Source organism: Oreochromis aureus, unplaced genomic scaffold (genome assembly GCF_013358895.1).
Source record: "Oreochromis aureus strain Israel breed Guangdong unplaced genomic scaffold, ZZ_aureus HiC_scaffold_243, whole genome shotgun sequence".
Taxonomy (NCBI): Eukaryota; Metazoa; Chordata; class Actinopteri; order Cichliformes; family Cichlidae; genus Oreochromis; species Oreochromis aureus.
This window is the reverse complement of record NW_024108811.1, coordinates 12372-32259: the sequence shown is the minus strand read 5'-3', so window position 1 is coordinate 32259 and position 19888 is coordinate 12372. Positions and strand designations below refer to the sequence as shown.

The 19888-nt window shown below is 43.8% G+C and overlaps 1 protein-coding gene and 1 pseudogene across 1 annotated transcript; both read left to right on the top strand.

The window, feature by feature from the left end:
- Positions 1-12591: 12591 nt before the first annotated feature.
- Positions 12592-14823, top strand: LOC120436835 (annotated as a pseudogene).
- A 2373-nt stretch (positions 14824-17196) lies between these two features.
- On the top strand, positions 17197-19261 carry LOC120436832 (tripartite motif-containing protein 16-like; the record flags this gene model as incomplete). The annotated part of the gene is made up of 1 exon (XM_039607681.1): positions 17197-19261. A coding segment is annotated over one exon (1695 nt), but the record flags the coding sequence as incomplete, so codon positions are not given.
- Positions 19262-19888: the final 627 nt, after the last annotated feature.

Here is a 19888-nt window from a genome sequence, read left to right as displayed (position 1 = left end):
ATACCATCCTGAGTCTCAAGGAGCATTAGAGCATCAGACACTCAAGGCAACGTTGCAGAAATACTGCTTGGATACTGGAAAAGAGTGGGATGAGGGAGTACCCTGATGGTGTTTGCCATGCGTGAAGCTAAGCAAGAATCCCTTGGGTTTAGCCCAAATGAACTAGTGTTTGGTCATTCTGTTCGGGGACCTTTGAAGTTGTTGAAAGAACAGTTCTTGTCAACAGACCATGTTGTGAAAACTAATGTTCTGGATTATGTTTCACAGTTCAGAGAGCGCCTCCATAAGGCCAGGTTGGCAGCTGCAGAAGCCCTCTCCTCTGCTCAGGGAAGATGAAGAGTTGGTATGATAAGAAAGCCGTTCCTCGATCTTTCAATCCAGGTGACAAGGTTTTGGTTCTTCTACCAACTGCTAGCTCTGCATTGTCTGCCCGCTTCTGTGGACCATACCAGGTGGATAAGAAAGTAAATGACACTGACTATGTGATTAAAACACCGGACAGGAAGCGTAAAACACGCTTGTGCCATCTTAATATGCTCAAATCTTTTCATTCTAGAGCTGATTCTCTCTGTGGTCCTGCAGATAAGTCTGTGGCATCTCTGCCAGAGCAAATCTCATCTCCAGAAACTCTCTTGTTAAACTCTTCCTCAGGACTGAGGTCGAGTTTAGATGAAGATGGGCTCAAACTTTGTGATGCCAGCTACCAGAGTGCCAGAATGCTTAATTCTGAGGTACTGTCCCAGTTGTCTACATATCTTTCTCACTTGACCAGTGAGCAACAGTTAGACATTGAAAGGCTTGTCAACATCCATTTAAAACTCTTTGGGGACATGCCTTCCCGTACTACTGTAATAGAGCACGACATTGATGTGGGGAATGCAGTGCCTATTAAGCAGCATGCTTACCGTGTGAATATGGCAAAAAGAGAAATGATAAACAAAGAAGTAGACTACCTTCTGAAGCATGGATTGGCTATTCCAAGCTATAGTCCATGGAGCTCTCCGTGCCTAGTTACACCAAAATCAGATGGAACACCTCCCTTTTGCACAGATTTCCGCAAGGTAAATGCAGTAACAGTGCCTGATTCCTTCCCACTGCCCCGTATTGAGGACTGTATTGACAGCGTCGGATCTGCTGCGTATGTGAGTAAGCTTGACCTTCTTAAAGGTTATTGGCAAGTTCCTTTGACAAAAAGAGCATCAGAAATCTCAGCTTTCGTAACAACTGATTCAATTCAATTCAATTCAATTCAATTTTATTTATATAGCGCCAAATCACAACAAAAGTCGCCTCAAGGCGCTTTATATTGTACAATAGATCGCACAATAATAAATACAGAGAAAACCCCAACAATCATATCATATGACCCCCCTATGAGCAAGCACTTTGGCGACAGTGGGAAGGAAAAACTCCCTTTTAACAGGAAGAAACCTCCGGCAGAACCAGGCTCAGGGAGGGGCGGCCATCTGCTGCGACCGGTTGGGGTGAAGAAGGAAAACAGGATGAAAAACATGCTGTGGAAGAGAGACAGAAATTAATAACAGATATGATTCGATGCAGAGGGTCTATTAACACATAGTGAGTGGCTGGAAAGGAAAAACTCAATGCATCATGGGAATCCCCGACAGCCTCGTCTATTGCAGCATAACTAAGGGAGGATTCAGGGTCACCTGGTCCAGCCCTAACTATATGCTTTAGCAAAAAGGAAAGTTTTAAGCCTAATCTTGAAAGTAGAGATAGTGTCTGTCTCCCGAATCCAAACTGGAAGCTGGTTCCACAGAAGAGGGGCCTGAAAACTGAAGGCTCTCCTCCCATTCTACTTTTAAATACTCTAGGAACAACAAGTAGGCCTGCAGAGCAAGAGCGAAGTGCTCTAATAGGGGTGATATGGTACCACAAGGTCATTAAGATAAGATGGGGCCTGATTATTTAAGACCTTGTATGTGAGGAGCAGGATTTTGAATTCAATTCTGGATTTAACAGGAAGCCAATGAAGGAAGCCAAAACAGGAGAAATATGTTCTCTCTTCCTAGTCCCTGTCAGGACTCTTGCTGCAGCATTTTGGATTAACTGAAGGCTTTTCAGGGAGTTTTAGGACATCCTGATAATAAAGAATTACAGTAGTCCAGCCTGGAAGTAATGAAGGCATGAACTAGTTTTTCAGCATCACTCTGAGACAGGATATTTCTAATTTTAGAGATGTTGCACAAATGGAAGAAAGCAGTCTTACATATTTGTTTAATATGTGCGTTAAAGGACATGTCCTGGTCAAAAATGACTCCAAGGTTCCTCACAGTGTTACTGGAGGCCAAGGTAATGCCATCCAGAGTAAGAATCTGGTTAGATACCATATGTCTGTGAAGGTTCTCAGTCATCCAGGTCATCGTAGTCAAAGGAGTTTGCAAAGAAAAGCGTCTGGACTTATTTGAGTTGCTTGAAGACGTTTCACCTCTCATCCGAGAAGCTTCTTCAGTTCTAAGGTCAAATGGCCGAGAGTCCCAGATTTAAACCCAGTGGGAGTATCCCCAAGGAGGGACAAAGGACCCCTGGTGATCCTCTAATCACATGCGCCAAGGTGTGAAAGCGGGTGTGGGACCTAATCAGCCAGGGTTTCGGGTGAGCTCATTGTGAAACCTGGCCCCACCCTATCATGTGATTTCCTGAGGTCAGATGGCCCAGGATGTGAGTGGGCGTTAAGGCGTCTGGGGAGGGAACTCAAAACTGGATTATAGATGGCAGACAGTTGGTGTCGTAAACCACCGCCTCTGTTCAAAGATGGTCGCTCACAGTGGACATAGATGGCCTCTTTCACTCCTCTTTCAAACCATCTGTCCTCTCTGTCCAATATGTGAACATTGGCATCCTCGAAAAGAGTGACCTTTATCCTTGAGATGCAGATGGACTGCTGAGTCTTGTCCTGTGGAGGTGGCTCTTCTATGTTGTGCCATGCGCTTGTGAAGTGGCTGTTTGGTCTCTCAATGTAGAGGTCTGGGCATTCCTCACTGCACTGTACAGCATACACCACGTTGTTCAGTCTGTGTTTTGGAGTTTTGTCTTTCGGGTGAACCAGTTTGTGTCTGAGTGTGTTGCTGGGTCTGAAGTACACTGGGATGTCGTGCTTGGAGAAAACTCTCCTGAGTTTCTCTGATACACCGGCTACATAGGGGATGACAATGTTGTTGCGTCTGTCTTTCTTATCCTCCTCCCTGGTGTCTGATCTTCTTTTCTGTGCCTCTTTGCTGACTTTATGAACGCCCAATTAGGATAACCACATGTTTTCAGTGCTTCCTTTACATGTGTGTGTTCCTTCTTTTTCCTTCAGGCTTAGAGGGAACAAGTTCTGCCCGGTGGTGTAGGGTCCTAATTACTCCAAGTTTGTGTTCCAGAGGGTGATGGGAGTCAAAGAGGAGGTACTGGTCCGTGTGTGTGGGCTTCCGGTAAACTTCAATGTTGAGGTTGCCATTCTCTTCAATGTGCACAGCGCAGTCCAGGAAAGGCAAACAGTTATCCTTAGTGTCTTCCCTGGTGAACTTGATGTTTTTATCCACGGCGTTAATGTGCGCAGTGAAGGATTCCACTTCTTGTGTCTTGATTTTGACCCAGGTGTCGTCTACATATCTGTACCAGTGGCTGGGTACTCCTCCTTTAAAAGAGCCAAGAGCCTTTCTTTCCACTTCCTCCATGTAAAGGTTGGCTACAATAGGTGACACAGGGGGCCATGGGCTCCCCTGTGTCACCTATTGTAGCACGGACCAGTACCTCCTCTTTGACTCCCATCACCCTCTGGAACACAAACTTGGAGTAATTAGGACCCTACACCACCGGGCAGAACTTGTTCCCTCTAAGCCTGAAGGGAAAAAGAAGGAACACACACATGTAAAGGAAGCACTGAAAACATGTGGTTATCCTAATTGGGCGTTCATAAAGTCAGCAAAGAGGCACAGAAAAGAAGATCAGACACCAGGGAGGGAGGATAAGAAAGACAGACGCAACAACATTGTCATCCCCTATGTAGCCGGTGTATCAGAGAAACTCAGGAGAGTTTTCTCCAAGCACGACATCCCAGTGTACTTCAGACCCAGCAACACACTCAGACACAAACTGGTTCACCCGAAAGACAAAACTCCAAAACACAGACTGAACAACGTGGTGTATGCTGTACAGTGCAGTGAGGAATGCCCAGACCTCTACATTGGAGAGACCAAACAGCCACTTCACAAGCGCATGGCACAACATAGAAGAGCCACCTCCACAGGACAAGACTCAGCAGTCCATCTGCATCTCAAGGATAAAGGTCACTCTTTCGAGGATGCCAATGTTCACATATTGGACAGAGAGGACAGATGGTTTGAAAGAGGAGTGAAAGAGGCCATCTATGTCCACTGTGAGCGACCATCTTTGAACAGAGGCAGTGGTTTACGACACCAACTGTCTGCCATCTATAATCCAGTTTTGAGTTCCTCCCAGAGGCCTAACGCCCACTCACATCCTGGGCCATCTGACCTCAGGAAATCACATGATAGGGTGGGGCCAGGTTTCACAATGAGCTCACCCGAAACCCTGGCTGATTAGGTCCCACACCCGCTTTCACACCTTGGCGCATGTGATTAGAGGATCACCAGGGGTCCTTTGTCCCTCCTTGGGGATACTCCCACTGGGTTTAAATCTGGGACTCTCGGCCATTTGACCTTAGAACTGAAGAAGCTTCTCGGATGAGAGGTGAAACGTCTTCAAGCAACTCAAATAAGTCCAGACGCTTTTCTTTGCAAACTCCTTTGAGTTAGATACCATATTTCTAAGATTTTCAGGGCCGAGTACAATAACCTCAGTTTTATCTGAATTAAGAAGCAGAAAGTTAGCGGCCATCCAGGTCTTTATGTCTTTAAGACATTCCTGCAGTTTAACTAATTGGTGTGTGTTACCTGGCTTCATGGATAGATAGAGCTGCGTGTCATCTGCATAGCAGTGAAAATTTATGCTATGTCTTCTAATGATGCTGCCTAGGGGAAGCATGTATAATGTAAATAGAATTGGTCCTAGCACTGAACCCTGTGGAACACCATAATTGACCTTAGTGTGTGAAGAGGACTCTCCATTTACTTGAACAAATTGGAGTCTATCTGATCACTTTTTACAATATACAGTCATGGCATTTGGAATGAGAAATGCTCCTGCTACCTTCCAGAGGTTAATGTCAACTGTATTATCTGGTGTGGCAAACTGTAATGTTTATCTTGATGATGTGGTCATCTATTCTTCCAACTGGTCAGAGCATGTCGACACTTTAGCCACTGTGTTCAAGCGTTTAGCTGATGCTTCCTTGACCCTCAACTTGGCTAAATGCGAGTTTGGTAAGGCTACAGTGACCTACCTTGGAAAGGAAGTTGGGCAGGGCAAGGTTCGCCCTGTCAATGCTAAGGTTAATGCCATCCTCAACTTTCCTGTGCCAACAACACGTCGTGAGCTGCACAGATTTCTGGGGATGGTTGGTTACTACAGGTGTTTCTGTAGGAATTTTTCTGAAGTCGTAACCCCACTGACAAACCTGTGCAGCCCGAAGGTACCATTCATTTGGAGTCCTGAGTGTCAACATGCTTTTGAATGTGCAAAAGGTCTTCTGTCGAGTTCACCTGTTCTTGTTGCTCCAGACTTTTCTAAACCATTCAAGCTTGAAGTGGATGCCAGTGAGGTGGGGGCTGGAGCTGTTCTTCTTCAAGATGATGGACAAGGAGTGAGTCATCCTGTCTGCTTCTTTGGCAAGAAGTTCGATACTCATCAAAGACGGTACTCGACAATTGAGAAGGAGACTCTAGCCATGCTTCTGGCTCTTCAGCATTTTGACGTGTATGTGGGATCTACTTTCCAACCTGTAGAGGTTATAGGTTGTATATTTTGTTTCTTTGGAGTTAGGTAAGTTTCTTTTATTTCTACATCAGGGATGTTTTGTTTGTTATGTTGGCCTTGGCTCTCCCTGACGTTACACCTCAGTCTGAACCCAAATCTCATCACCAGAATTAAATAAACCTTCTACACTTACCATCTTGGCTCCTCCTTCACTATCCACCTTTATGTCCGTCCCTTCAACCCCCTAGACTAGCCAGGGGACGTAACAGTGTTTGAATGATAGGAGTGGTACTAGGGTTCATGTTAGAACAGGGATTGAATCAGCTATTGATCTTACGTTAGTGTCTGATTCATTGGCAGGCTTATGTTCATGGGAAGTAATGAAAATGACAACAATAGGGAGTGATCATTATTCTATAATGATTGAGGTGAAGCTGAGCATTGAGAGACAGGTTATAGGGGGAATGAAGAGATGGTGTTTTAGTGAGGCTAATTGGGATGTATTTAGGGTAATCAGTGAACAAGAATTTCAAAAGATTGATATGGATGTAGGGGTGGACGATTTAAATGATTCAATTTGTAAAGGCCTTTTAGAAGCAGCAAGCAGAGCGATCAAGAGAAAAGGGGGTAGAAAACGGTCCTCCTTAACTGGAAAAATAAAAATAATCTTAATTCTAATCAATATAAAAACCATCTAATAGATCACATTAGTCTTGATACAGCCTCTGCCACCACATTTAATCAATCCCTTTGGGCTCCTTTTATCGGCTTCATCACCTAGTGGGGTGGGGGTCATGGTTTGGTCCTGCCTTCGCTATTGTAGTTGATGTGGAGGTTGGGATGGGCTTAGGGCGCCAGGAGAACCCCTAGAGACGTTATCCCTGGAGGGCTCAACCCGGGGTTGTGGTCATAACCTGGTTAGTGGCTCTGGTCGCTCTTAGAGGGTGTTCTCCTCGTGGCTGCGTGCAGCGGGGCTGGGGATGGTCTGTACTGGCGGACGTGGTTACTGGCCTGGTGGCCTGGCTGCCCTGAGTGGATCCGGGGCAGGCGGGGGCTTGGGGTTCAGGGTGCTTCGTCTCCGTGATGGGGCTCTGGCTGGGCCTTGGGGCTTCGGTCCTCGTCGGTGTGTCGCCGAGGTTGTGGGCGGGTGGGTGCACGGGGCTCAGCCCTGGCGCAGGGGCCTCTGGTGCATCGGCCTAACTGGGGGCTCTTCAACTGGCAGGAGAGGTTGTTCCATCCTTGCAGAACTCCACTCTGCAGGTGGGGAGAGACACAGGAGAGGTGGAGAATAAACCTAACCTGGGTGTCTGTTGTCTTGTGTAGTCTGGAGATGATTGAATGTTGGGGTGGGTATAGTTTCCTCTGCGGTGGGGTGGGGTGGGCTTCCCCAGGTCCTGTGGGGCTTAGCGGTGCTGCTGCCATAGGCCCCGGTCTGGATGGGCCTGGGCTCCCTTGCCTTGGTGGGTACTAGAGGACGGGGGTGCCTACTGGGGTCAGCGGGGAGCTGGCCCTAAGGAGGCATCTTGCCCCTCCCTTCTTTTCCTCCCATCCCCGGCTGCCTCCCTCTTCCCGCTCCACCACACCCACCCACACAGGTAGGGCCTTGGGGTGCGGGTGTGTCACCAGGGTGCAGGGAGGCATTCCCCCCTCTGTCCCCTTCTGGCCACCTGTGCCTCAATTTTATTTCACAACTTAGACATCCACATTATTCACACTCTCATAACACACACACACATATATATATATAGGGCCTTGAGGGTGACCACGTTAACGGCGTCCCAGAGGGGCGGTCTGTGTATTCAACCCCTACCTCTGGCGCCGGTGCCCACCTCTCAATTTTAAATCCATGTAGACATTGAGGGTTCTTGGGAGGGGGCGTGCTAACACCTGCTGCTCTCTGGCAGCAGCACCATGCCCTCCTTGTTTTAAATGCACTTTAGAACAACACGCAGCAACACTACACATGAGCGGGAGGAGGGAGGTATGGGGTCTTCACACACCGTTCTCTACTAGCCACCGGGCGGGGGCTGGGAGGAGGTGTTGGCTGTCCGATTGGCCTCCCTGCTGCTGCGGAGCCTGGGCGGTCTGCTTGCCTCCACCCCGGGGAAAGGGTCACATCTCTTGGGTCTGGTGCCGCTTCCCCTCTGGGGCGCAGGGTACCTGGACCCGGGCATAGAGTATGTTTGGGGAGTATGATTGTGTGTACATGTCTATGTATGTCTGTCCCTACGTTGGGTGAGTGCTGAGTGTTTGTATATGTGTGCATGAGGGTGGGAATGCGTGTTTATGTCTGTGTGTGCCTGTTTGTCTGTGTCTATATGTCAGGTCGGGTCTTAGACTCCACCTCCTGGGTACTCCCAGGCCCTCCAAGTGTGGAGGCCTATCTCCCCTCACCACACTCCCTGCTGGTAACTGATGCCCTCAGGGGTCGGTGCATTGGTGGTTCTTGGTGTCCGGGGCTGGGCGCTCAGGTATGCACCAGCTCACTCCCGGTGGCTACTTGGCGGGGCCTGGTGCCTGTCGCTCGGTCAGGCCTCTTCCGGGCAAAGGGGCCCTCGGGCCTTGACCCTCGGGCCTGCAACTCGGTTCACTCTGGCACAGCTGGCTGCCGGCAGAGCCGGCGGGCACGCCAGTGCAGCCCCTCTGGCTTCTGCTTTGTGGCTACTGGGTGACCCCTCGTCTGGGGATCTCCTCAGCCCTTCCCAGGAAGGTGGCATGGATGCCCCTCGGTGGTACTCCTTGGGCTCTCGCACTCTGGGGCCTCTGGATGTCTGGAGCCTGGATCTCCTCCATGCCTGCTTCATGCCCTGGGGGACGGGGCTATGGGCCTCCACACCCTCTAGCAGACCGTTACATGGGGAAACCTTTTGTATACAAGCGCGTTGATCCACACAGGTGTGCACACGGGTGTTCACTGTTCGTGAGACATAAACTACACCTTTCTTAGCTGCTACTTCAAAGCACATTGTGCTGTGTCTGTCCCTGCGTGCTGCACAACAACTTTCAATATTTAGTATTTACTGCTGTTCACACTTAGCTAGATTAACGTGATGGTGTTGTGTTTAGTATGTTGCTTTGTTTTTGTTTCGGTTTTTTTTGCTTGTCTTCTCTTCTTTTTCTCTCAACAGGTGATCCAGGAGATTTTATTTTATTTTTTTCTCTTTGTCTTTGTAAGTGCCCTTTCTCACTGTCCCTTTTCCCTTCTGTTTTTCTTTTCCTTCCTCTCTTTCTTTCTCCCTTTCCTATCCCCCAGTCATGTCTGTCCCATCTGTAACAACTGAAAATAAAATAAATAATAACAACAAAGTTTGATCAAATGGACCAATACGGCAATGCCATGATGATCCATTTGGCAGAATAAATCCATTTGGTATCCTTGTTGGTCTTCAGACAACAATTCTGACGGCTTAAGAACCAAATGGGACAGAGAAAAAAAAAAAAAAAGAAAAGAAAAGAAAAGGGGGTAGTGGGAAAAGGAAGACTGGGCCATGGTGGACAAAGGAGTGTGATAAGGTGATTAAATGTCGAAATAAGGCTTTTAAGAAATTAAAGGGAAATCTTAGCTATCAGAATCTTGTTGAATTTAAGCAGTTACAAGTCAAGGTAAGAAGAACGATTAAAAATGCAAAGAGAGACTTCTGGAGGGGTTTTTGATTTTATTGACTCATGTGCCGGAGCTTCAGCTTCAAACGGGCCGTCACCATCAGAGTTGCTGCAACCATGTCCCACTACTGGGCTACTCTGTTTTATTCTGTGTTAAGTTTTTGAATGTGAATTTTCTATGTTAATAATAACAAAGAAAATGTAATGAAGTGATTTTAAAGTTTGTGTTAAATCTTGTAAATCAGAGAGAGAGAGAGAGAGAGAGAGAGAGAGAGAGATGAGGTGTGGGTGGATATCAGATGATCAAATGTCAACAACCTGATTGGCCCAAGTGTGAAGATGTGACGTCCAGTGAGGGAAGGGGGGAGAAAGGGTGAGCAGGTATAAAAGTGAGGTGAAGAAGAGATTCGGGGTTCTTCCCTTTTGTCCTCTGTGAGATGAGCAGTTCAGAAGTTTGGATCTAAGAGGTTCACAGTTAAAATTCCAGCAGAGACGCTAAAAGGAGAACCACAGTCCAACCTGTGAATGTTTTTAACCCTTTGTGAAACAACAAAGGCATAAATATGATCATATAAATATTATCTACTGGGTCAGACTCACAGGATCAGGGATTAGAACTCCTTTTATCAGAGAGATGAAATCTACTTCCTGTACAGGGTTTTTGTGGGCCTACCGATCGACAGAAACTAGAGTCAATAAAAAACTGGACATTGGCTCAATGTGTGTGTGGCACAGGAAACAAGGACTGAGCGCTGTGTAGTCCCACATAAAGTCAGACACCTGGTCACCCGAGGTGGACCATGGCATGGTCTATATGGAGGATACAGACACTGCTGAAAACATGACTCTGTCTGGTTTAGATGATAAAATGTCTTTACTTTAGGAGGCTGTGGCTCAGAGTACATTCACATAATGCCTTTGAATAAATGTAAAAAGCTTGTTTTTCTCCTGCTTTGATTTCTTTGTCCAGGTAGAAATTCTGCTTTTTGCCTCTAAAATCTGAAACAGTTTGAATCAAAGTTTGGCGCTCTAATCCTCTCTGTGTTTGTCCTTTGGTCAGATGGTGATATTGAATGAAATATTCCAGTATTCAGTAGCTCAGCAGCTTTGTAACATGTGGTTTTGCACACTGTTCAAACCTCAGATGTTTGTGTAAACAAGTGTGGAGGACACAAACTCACGGGGGAGGAAGGACATTTACTGTTGATGTGTCTGACATTTAGTCTCCATGAGTTCTCATAAGACTGAAGAACTCTGTGATCTCTAACATGCAGCTGTATGTTTTGAAATGATGTGTCTCATTCTCTGGACTTTACTAGACAACGAGTGAAGAACATATAACGAATATCATCTTTAAAGTGATGAATAATAACTCTGCCTCTGTGTCTTCATAAAAGATCGTACTTCTGAAAGGTCAGAGGGCAGCATCCACTCTGGTTTTACACAGTTTTGCAGGTTTAGCTCTTCTGAAGTTCAGCACCTGCTTTTTCAACCAATCAGAAGCCAGTATTGTAGAGAGTTCGTATTTCATTTCATGCAATTGAATAATTTTGAATGTTTAGGTGAATATTTATATTTAGAGTATTTTCTCGATCAGTGTCTTCAGTCCTGACCCTGAGTGCGTACATTTAAAATAAAGTGATATAACTTCTTTTACATTACTGTGAACTTCTTGTACAGTTTGACAGCTGATTGTTGTCGTGTTTGTCGTCATATGAAGATCGTTTCCTAAAGAGGACTGAACAGTCATTTAGCCTCTGGCTCCATCCATGAATCTGATATTTGCTGTATAATCTGTGCTGTTAATAGTGTAATGGAACATATAATTTGTACATATAATTTCATATGTAATTATGATGATCTTTACCCATTAAGATTTTAAATGAAATGATAAACAAAGGCCAAGAAAACTGAGTTAAACTCCTGAGTCTACTATATATTTGCACCATGAAAAAATGAATTGTTTGCACCAGTAATAAATAATCAAATACATCAAATTATCATCAATTATTTAAATAAAAAGAACCATCGCACCAAACAAAATGTTGCGCTCTATAAGTAGTTGTAAAACTTACATTTTCTGAATCATTGGAAAAATCTCTAAAGACTATTCTTATTTAATATTGTTTTATTTTTGGACACACTTCCAGTTAATTTTTGTAGTTCACTAGTTCCAGGAGGTCAGAGTTCAGACGTGTGATGTCATCAGTAAGCGCAAAGGAAAAAAACAGTGTCTGAGATGTGAGAGGGATGTTTTGCTGATGATACGCTATACTGCCTGTAAACTCCAAACCTGAACTGAGGAGAATAAAGTTGCCAAAAGGAGAATGGAGTCATGTCTCTCTGAGGGTGGAACAAAAACAACAATTCCACAGACAGTTCTATAAAACTGTGGATGATTCAAAGTGCTGCTATAACTGCACAACAAAACTGCAGTGAGAAAAGCTTTGGATGTTCAGTTTAGTTATAATGACAGTTAAACAACTAAAATACTCGATTAAGTAGGTGAGACAAAGTTACATTTACTGGATCAGTTTAAGACCAAAATACATTTGAATGAATTACTGACATGGACACTTTGTGAAAAATTACTGAACAGTTAAGGCAAAATTTTACTAAAACATTGAATTAAACTTGAAAGTTTTCATTTCAAGCACATCTTGATGTTTTTATTTAAACTCTACTGTGACTGTGTACACAGGAAAAACTACAAAATAATGTTTGTTTGTTTGTTTGTTTGTTTTTGTAAACACTGTGGACCGATCTGCATTTGTTATTGCTAAATTTAAATATTTGTTACTATTTAATGATCATAATCTCATTTGAACATAGGTTTGATTTAGTGGAGGCAGTTGTTCCCATGCATCATTCTGTAAGTGTGAGAATGAACTAAGATTAGAAAATGTCAAAATATAAAGTGTCATTTATTTTTATTCATCACAGCATCCTAAACTTTGCTGAACTTTTTGAAATATAAAATGAACTCGCTGAGTGTTGACTGTCACATTTCAAACATTCAAGTAAAGATAAACTATTAAACTTTAACTGGCTCAGACTTGTTACTGCATGTTGTAATCACACATACCACACCCTGCATCATGTGAATGGCTCTTGGTCGCTCTATAAAAATATTTCTTTAGTACCTCCCCTTCACAGATGTGTCTGTATCAGGATGGGTCTAAACAACATGGTGTAAATGCAGTTGCTGGTGAGCCTCATTTCCTGTAGGAGGTGAACAAGAGCAGAGATCTGTTTCCCTTCAGAGCACAGAGGTTGTTTCTGTTCAGAGAAAGTCAAACTGTCTGACAGTCACTGAGAGACGGTGAAACGGCACAGCACATGAATCAAATGGACCAAACAAAATTCTGCTGTTCAGTCTGTTTGGATCTACTGAAGGATCCGGTGACTATTCCCTGTGGACACAGCTACTGCATGAACTGTATTAAAAGCTTCTAGGATGAAGAGGAAGAGAAGACAATCTACAGCTGCCCTCAGTGCAGACAGACTTTCACAGCGAGGCCTGTCCTGGTGAAAAACACCATGTTAGCAGATTTAGTGGAGGAGCTGAAGAAGACTGGACTCCAAGCTGCTCCTGCTGATCACTGCTATGCTGGACCTGAAGATGTGGCCTGTGATGTCTGCACTGGAAGAAAAATGAAAGCCTTCAAGTCCTGTTTAGTCTGTCTGGCATCTTACTGTGAGAAACACCTTCAGCCTCATTATGATGTTGCTCCATTAAAGAAACACAAGCTGGTGGAGCCCTCCAAGAAGCTCCAGGAGAACATCTGCTCTCGTCATGATGAAGATGATGATGAAGATGTTCTGCCGTACTGATCAGCAGAGTATCTGTTATCTCTGCTCTGTGGATGAACATAAAGGCCACGACACAGTCTCAGCTGCAGCAGAAAGGACTGAGAGGCAGAGAGAGCTGGAGGTGAGTCGACAAAACATCCAGCAGAGAATCCAGGACAGAGAGAAAGATGTGAAGCAGCTTCAACAGGAGGTGGAGGCCATCAATCAGTCTTCTGATCAAACAGTGGAGCACAGTGAGAAGATCTTCACTGAGCTGATCCATCTCATCCAGAAAAGAAGCTCTGATGTGAAGCAGCAGATCAGATCCCAGCAGGAAACTGAAGTGAGTCGAGTCAAAGAGCTTGAGGAGAAGCTGGAGCAGGAGATCACTGAGCTGAAGAGGAAAGATGCTGAGCTGAAGCAGCTCTCACACACAGAGGATCACATCCAGTTTCTACACAACTACCCCTCACTGTCAGCACTCAGTGAGTCTACAGACTCATCCAGCATCAATATCCGTCCTCTGAGCTACTTTGAGGATGTGACAGCAGCTGTGTCAGAGGTCAGAGATAAACTACAGGACATTCTGAGAGAGGAATGGACAAACATCTCACTGACAGTCACTGAAGTGGATGTTTTACTGTCAGATCCACCAGAGCCAAAGACCAGAGCTGGATTCTTAAAATATTCACGTGAAATCACACTGGATCCAAACACAACATACACACAGCTGTTATTATCAGAGGGGAACAGAAAAGTAACAGCGATGGAAAACCAACAGTCTTATTCTGATCATCCAGACAGATTCACCGATTGGTGGCAGGTCCTGTGTAAAGAGAGTCTGACTGGTCGTTGTTACTGGGAGGTGGAGTGGAGAGGGATACAGGTTTATGTAGCAGTCGCATACAAGAATATCAGCAGAAAAGGGAGAGTGAATGAATGTTTGTTTGGACATAATGACAAAGCTTGGGCATTAAATTGTAACAACAACAGTTATACATTTTGGTACAACAACATCCAAACTCGTGTCTCACGTCCTCGTTCCAACAGAGTAGGAGTGTACCTGGATCACAGAGCAGGTATTTTGTCCTTCTACAGCGTCTCTGAAACCATGACTCTCCTCCACAGAGTCCAGACCACATTCACTCAGCCGCTCTATGCTGGACTTTGGATTTACTATAATTATGGAGACACTGCTGAGTTGATTAAATTGAAATAGACTGAAGTCTTTCATATTGTGGGTTTAAATCTGTATTTTAGTTTCATTTTATTTTCTCTCCATCATTTCTGCACAGAGATCAGCTGTCAGTCAAACATTATGGGTGGTACCTCCACATCTTCTAGTTGTTCTCTTGATGTTTCTGAGTTTTTAAAGGAGATCTTTCCTGTGACTGTTTATGGAGGCTATCACTGCTCATCATCATTTTGATTTACTAAAATATTTCTCCACATGAAAATGTAAACTTCTCTATCCTCTAAATGTTTCTGGAATATTTGTATTGAAAAATGTCGACATTTCTCTTTATGAGTATGGCAGACCATGTGTGTGTGTTTGTGTTTGTTTTGTCAAAATCATCAAACAAATGAGGAAAAAAACTGTGATTTTAATGAATGAATTCATATATTGTGTTGATGTTTTATTGTGTGAATAAACTGGAAGGTTTGACTATAAATCAAACTTTGAACAAAGTCTTTTCTTCTGTCTTCATTCCAGGATCTCACTCAAATCTGATGCAGAAAATATGAAACTAATCTGAGAGAATAACTGAAGCAGTTTTCCTCCTGAAGCATCACAAAGTTCAGAGTTCATGTTTAGAGCAGAAGATTCAGCAGTCGCTCTGTGACCTTTCAACTTTCTTCACTAAAACAGCTTCATTACAGAGAAACAAGTCACATTTTCTTGATGTTCTTAAGTCCTTTAAAATGTTTTTTAATGGTCCTTGAATGCAGCATCAGTGTTACAGGTTTAAAAGGTCACTTTCTGTTGTGTTCAAAGATTTCCTTCAGATATGGTCTTTAATCAGTAAAGCCAGTGATACAGCAGTGTCATTAGCTGTGTTATTGGCACCAGGCTGTGTTTATGTATGTATTTAATTCTGTCTGAGGATCTCTTCAGCATGAAATGATCATTTGCTCAGCTGCTGTGTCTCATCTCTTATCAGACATTGGTTGGAACAGAGTTTTGTTGCTGACCATCTGACAAGAGGCTGAAGAAAAGCTTCAGGCTTCATTTGGACACTACGTTGGACAGAAGTCTCCACAAAAATGACTCAGAAACACAAATATTATCAATGAAAGTCCAAATGTCAAAAAGGGGTCATACATGATCCTGAGAAATGTCCTTGAACATTTGAACATGAGTCAGAGGGTTGTCAGGTTTCTACACTGCATCGTGGCATCAAGCCTGAGATGTCTGTGTGAACAAGTATGGAGGACACAAATGCACAGACGGAGTCGAGCTGTTTACTGCTGATGAGGAAGGAAAATAGTCTGTTGGATATTAAAGCGGCATTTATTAGAGTAAGAACAGATACTTGTGTCCTTCATTTGATCCCCGTCAATTTACAGAAGACTTAAGGACCCTTTGACTTCTAACATACAGCATTTCAGGTTATTTTTAATAAATCCTTTCAAATACAAAATGTGCCCTCGCTTTGGAAGGAAGCTGTCGTCATTCATGTCCCTAAATCTAGTCGTCCAAACGTCCTGAATGACTTCAGGCCTGTTGCCTCACCTGAGTTGTCATGAAAGTCTTTGAAAAAATCATCAGAAATGTGATTATGGAAGAGAGTGAATATCAGCTGGATCCAATGCAATTTGCCTCTGTCTTCATAAAAAGATCGTACTTCTGAAAGGTCAGAGGGCAGCATCCACTCTGGTATTACAGTTTTGCAGGTTTAGCTCTTCTGAAGTTCAGCACCTGCTTTTTCAACCAATCAGAAGCCAGTATTGTAGAGTTCATATTTCTTTTCATGCAATTGAATAATTTTGAATGTTTAGGTGAATATTTCTATTTAGAGTATTTTCTCAATCAGTGTCTTCAGTCCTGACCCTGAGTGCGTACATTTAAAAATAAAGTGACGTAACTTCTTTTACATTACTGTGAACTTCTTGTACAGTTTGACAGCTGATTGTTGTCATGTTTGTCATCATATGAAGATCGTTTCCTAAAGAGGACTGAACAGTGATTTTAGCCTGGGGCCCCACCCTGGGGCCAGGTTTCACAATGACTGGCTGATTGGGACCCACATCCACTTTCACACCTTGGCTCATGTGATTAAGTAGAGGATCATCAGGGGGTCCTTTGTCCCTCTTTGGGGGGAAACTCCCACTGGGTTTAAATCTGGGACTCTCCACCATTGACCCTTAGAACTGAAGAAGCTTCTCGGATGAGAGGTGAAACGTCTTCAAGCAACTCAAGACGTCCAGACGCTTTTCTTTCCAAGCTCCTTTGATCATGATGGCAGTAATCTCATTTGAACATTGCTTTGATTTAGTGGAGTCAGTTGTTCCCATGCATCATTCTGTAAGTGTGAGAATGAACTAAGATTAGAAAATGTCAAAAAATAAAGTGTCATTTATTTTTATTCATCACAACATCATAAACTTTGCTGAACTTTTTGAAATATAAAATGAACTCACTGAGTGTTGACTGTCACATTTCAAACATCCAAGTAAAGATAAACTATTAAACGTTAACTGGGTCAGACTTGTTACTGCATGATGTAATCAAACATACCACACCCTGCATCATGTGATTGGCTCTTGGTCGCTCTGTAAGAATTTCTTTAGTGCCTCCCTTCACAGATGTGTCTGTATCAGGATGGGTCTAAACAACATGGTGTAAATGCAGTTGCTGGTGAGCCTCATTTCCTGTAGGAGGTGAACAAGAGCAGAGATCTGTTTCCCTTCAGAGCACAGAGGTTGTTTCTGTTCAGAGAAAGTCAAACTGTCTGACAGTCACTGAGAGACGGTAAAACGGCACAGCACATGAATCAAATGGACCAAACAAAATTCTGCTGTTCAGTCTGTTTGGATCTACTGAAGGATCCGGTGACTATTCCCTGTGGACACAGCTACTGCATGAACTGTATTAAAAGCTTCTGGGATGAAGAGGAAAAGAAGAAAATCTACAGCTGCCCTCAGTGCAGACAGACTTTCACAGCGAGGCCTGTCCTGGTGAAAAACACCATGTTAGCAGATTTAGTGGAGGAGCTGAAGAAGACTGGACTCCAAGCTGCTCCTGCTGATCACTGCTATGCTGGACCTGAAGATGTGGCCTGTGATGTCTGCACTGGGAGAAAAATGAAAGCATTCAAGTCCTGTCTGGTGTGTTTGGTCAATTACTGTGAGAAACATATAAAACTTCATTATGAATGTCCTGCATTTGACAAACACAAGCTGGTGGAGCCCTCCAAGAAGCTCCAGGAGAACATCTGCTCTCGTCATGATGAGGTGATGAAGATGTTCTGTCGTACTGATCAGCAGATTATCTGTTATCTCTGCCCTGTGGATGAACATAAAGGCCACGACACAGTCTCAGCTGCAGCAGAAAGGACTGAGAGGCAGAGAGAGCTGGAGGTGAGTCGACAAAACATCCAGCAGAGAATCCAGGACAGAGAGAAAGATGTGAAGCTGCTTCAACAGGAGGTGGAGGCCATCAATCAGTCTTCTGATCAAACAGTGGAGCACAGTGAGAAGATCTTCACTGAGCTGATCCATCTCATCCAGAAAAGAAGCTCTGATGTGAAGCAGCAGATCAGATCCCAGCAGGAAACTGAAGTGAGTCGAGTCAAAGAGCTTGAGGAGAAGCTGGAGCAGGAGATCACTGAGCTGAAGAGGAAAGATGCTGAGCTGAAGCAGCTCTCACACACAGAGGATCACATCCAGTTTCTACACAACTACCCCTCACTGTCAGCACTCAGTGAGTCTACAGACTCATCCAGCATCAATATCCGTCCTCTGAACTACTTTGAGGATGTGACAGCAGCTGTGTCAGAGGTCAGAGATAAACTACAGGACATTCTGAGAGAGGAATGGACAAACATCTCACTGACAGTCACTGAAGTGGATGTTTTACTGTCAGATCCACCAGAGCCAAAGACCAGAGCTGGATTCTTAAAATATTCATGTGAAATCACACTGGATCCAAACACAGCGTACAAACAGCTGTTATTATCAGAGGGGAACAGAAAAGTAACAGCAATGTATCAACAACAGTCTTATTCTGATCATCCAGACAGATTCACAGGATCGTGGTCGGTCCTGAGTAGCGAGAGTCTGACTGGACGTTGTTACTGGGAGGTGGAGTGGAGAGGGGGAGGAGCTGATGTAGCAGTTGCATACAAGAGTATCAGCAGAGCAGGGAATGACTGTAGATTTGGACGTAATGACAAATCTTGGTCATTACAGTGTTACAACAACAGTTATACATTTTGGTACAACAACATCCAAACTCCTGTCTCAGGTCCTCGTTCCTCCAGAGTAGGAGTGTACCTGAATCACAGAGCAGGTATTTTGTCCTTCTACAGCGTCTCTGAAACCATGACTCTCCTCCACAGAGTCCAGACCACATTCACTCAGCCGCTCTATGCTGGACTTTGGATTTACTATAATTATGGAGACACTGCTGAGTTGATTAAAGTGAAATAGACTGAAGTCTTTCATATTGTGGGTTTAAATCTGTATTTTACTTTCATTTTATTTTCTCTCCATCATTTCTGCACAGAGATCAGCTGTCAGTCAAACATTATGGGTGGTACCTCCACATCTTCTAGTTGTTCTCTTGATGTTTCTGAGTTTTTAAAGGAGATCTTTCCTGTGACTGTTTATGGAGGCTATCACTGCTCATCATCATTTTGATTTACTAAAATATTTCTCCACATGAAAATGTAAACTTCTCTATCCTCTAAATGTTTCTGGAATATTTGTATTGAAAAATGTCGACATTTCTCTTTATGAGTATGGCAGACCATGTGTGTGTGTTTGTGTTTGTTTTTGTCAAAATCATCAAACAAAAAAATCAAAGTGTTGATGTTTTATTGTGTGAATAAACTGGAAGGTTTAACTATAAATCAAACTTTGAACAAAGTCTTTTCTTCTGTCTTCATTCCAGGATCTCACTCAAATCTGATGCAGAAAATATGAAACTAATCTGAGAGAATAACTGAAGCAGTTTTCCTCCTGAAGCATCACAAAGTTCAGAGTTCATGTTTAGAGCAGAAGATTCAGCAGTCGCTCTGTGACCTTTCAACTTTCTTCACTAAAACAGCTTCATTACAGAGAAACAAGTCACATTTTCTTGATGTTCTTAAGTCCTTTCAGATGTTTGTAATGGTCCTTGAATGCAGCATCAGTGTTACAGGTTGTGACTCCTGTGAACAAACTGACACAGTGTGATATTACACATATTTAAATCTGTCTTTACTGATGATGTTGAAGCTGCTGAAGGCTCAGTGAAGTTTTTTCTTCCTGCAGGTTAACAAGCGAAATCTGAAAGTGATGCACAACACAAGAGGGCGCCTTCATCCTGCTAACAGGGATGTAGAGGAGGTTAAAGGACCTCAGCTCAGTTTGTCCACATGTTTTACATTCTGCCATGTTTTTAGGCTGAATAAAGCCTTTATCATAAAGTGCATTGTGTCATAGA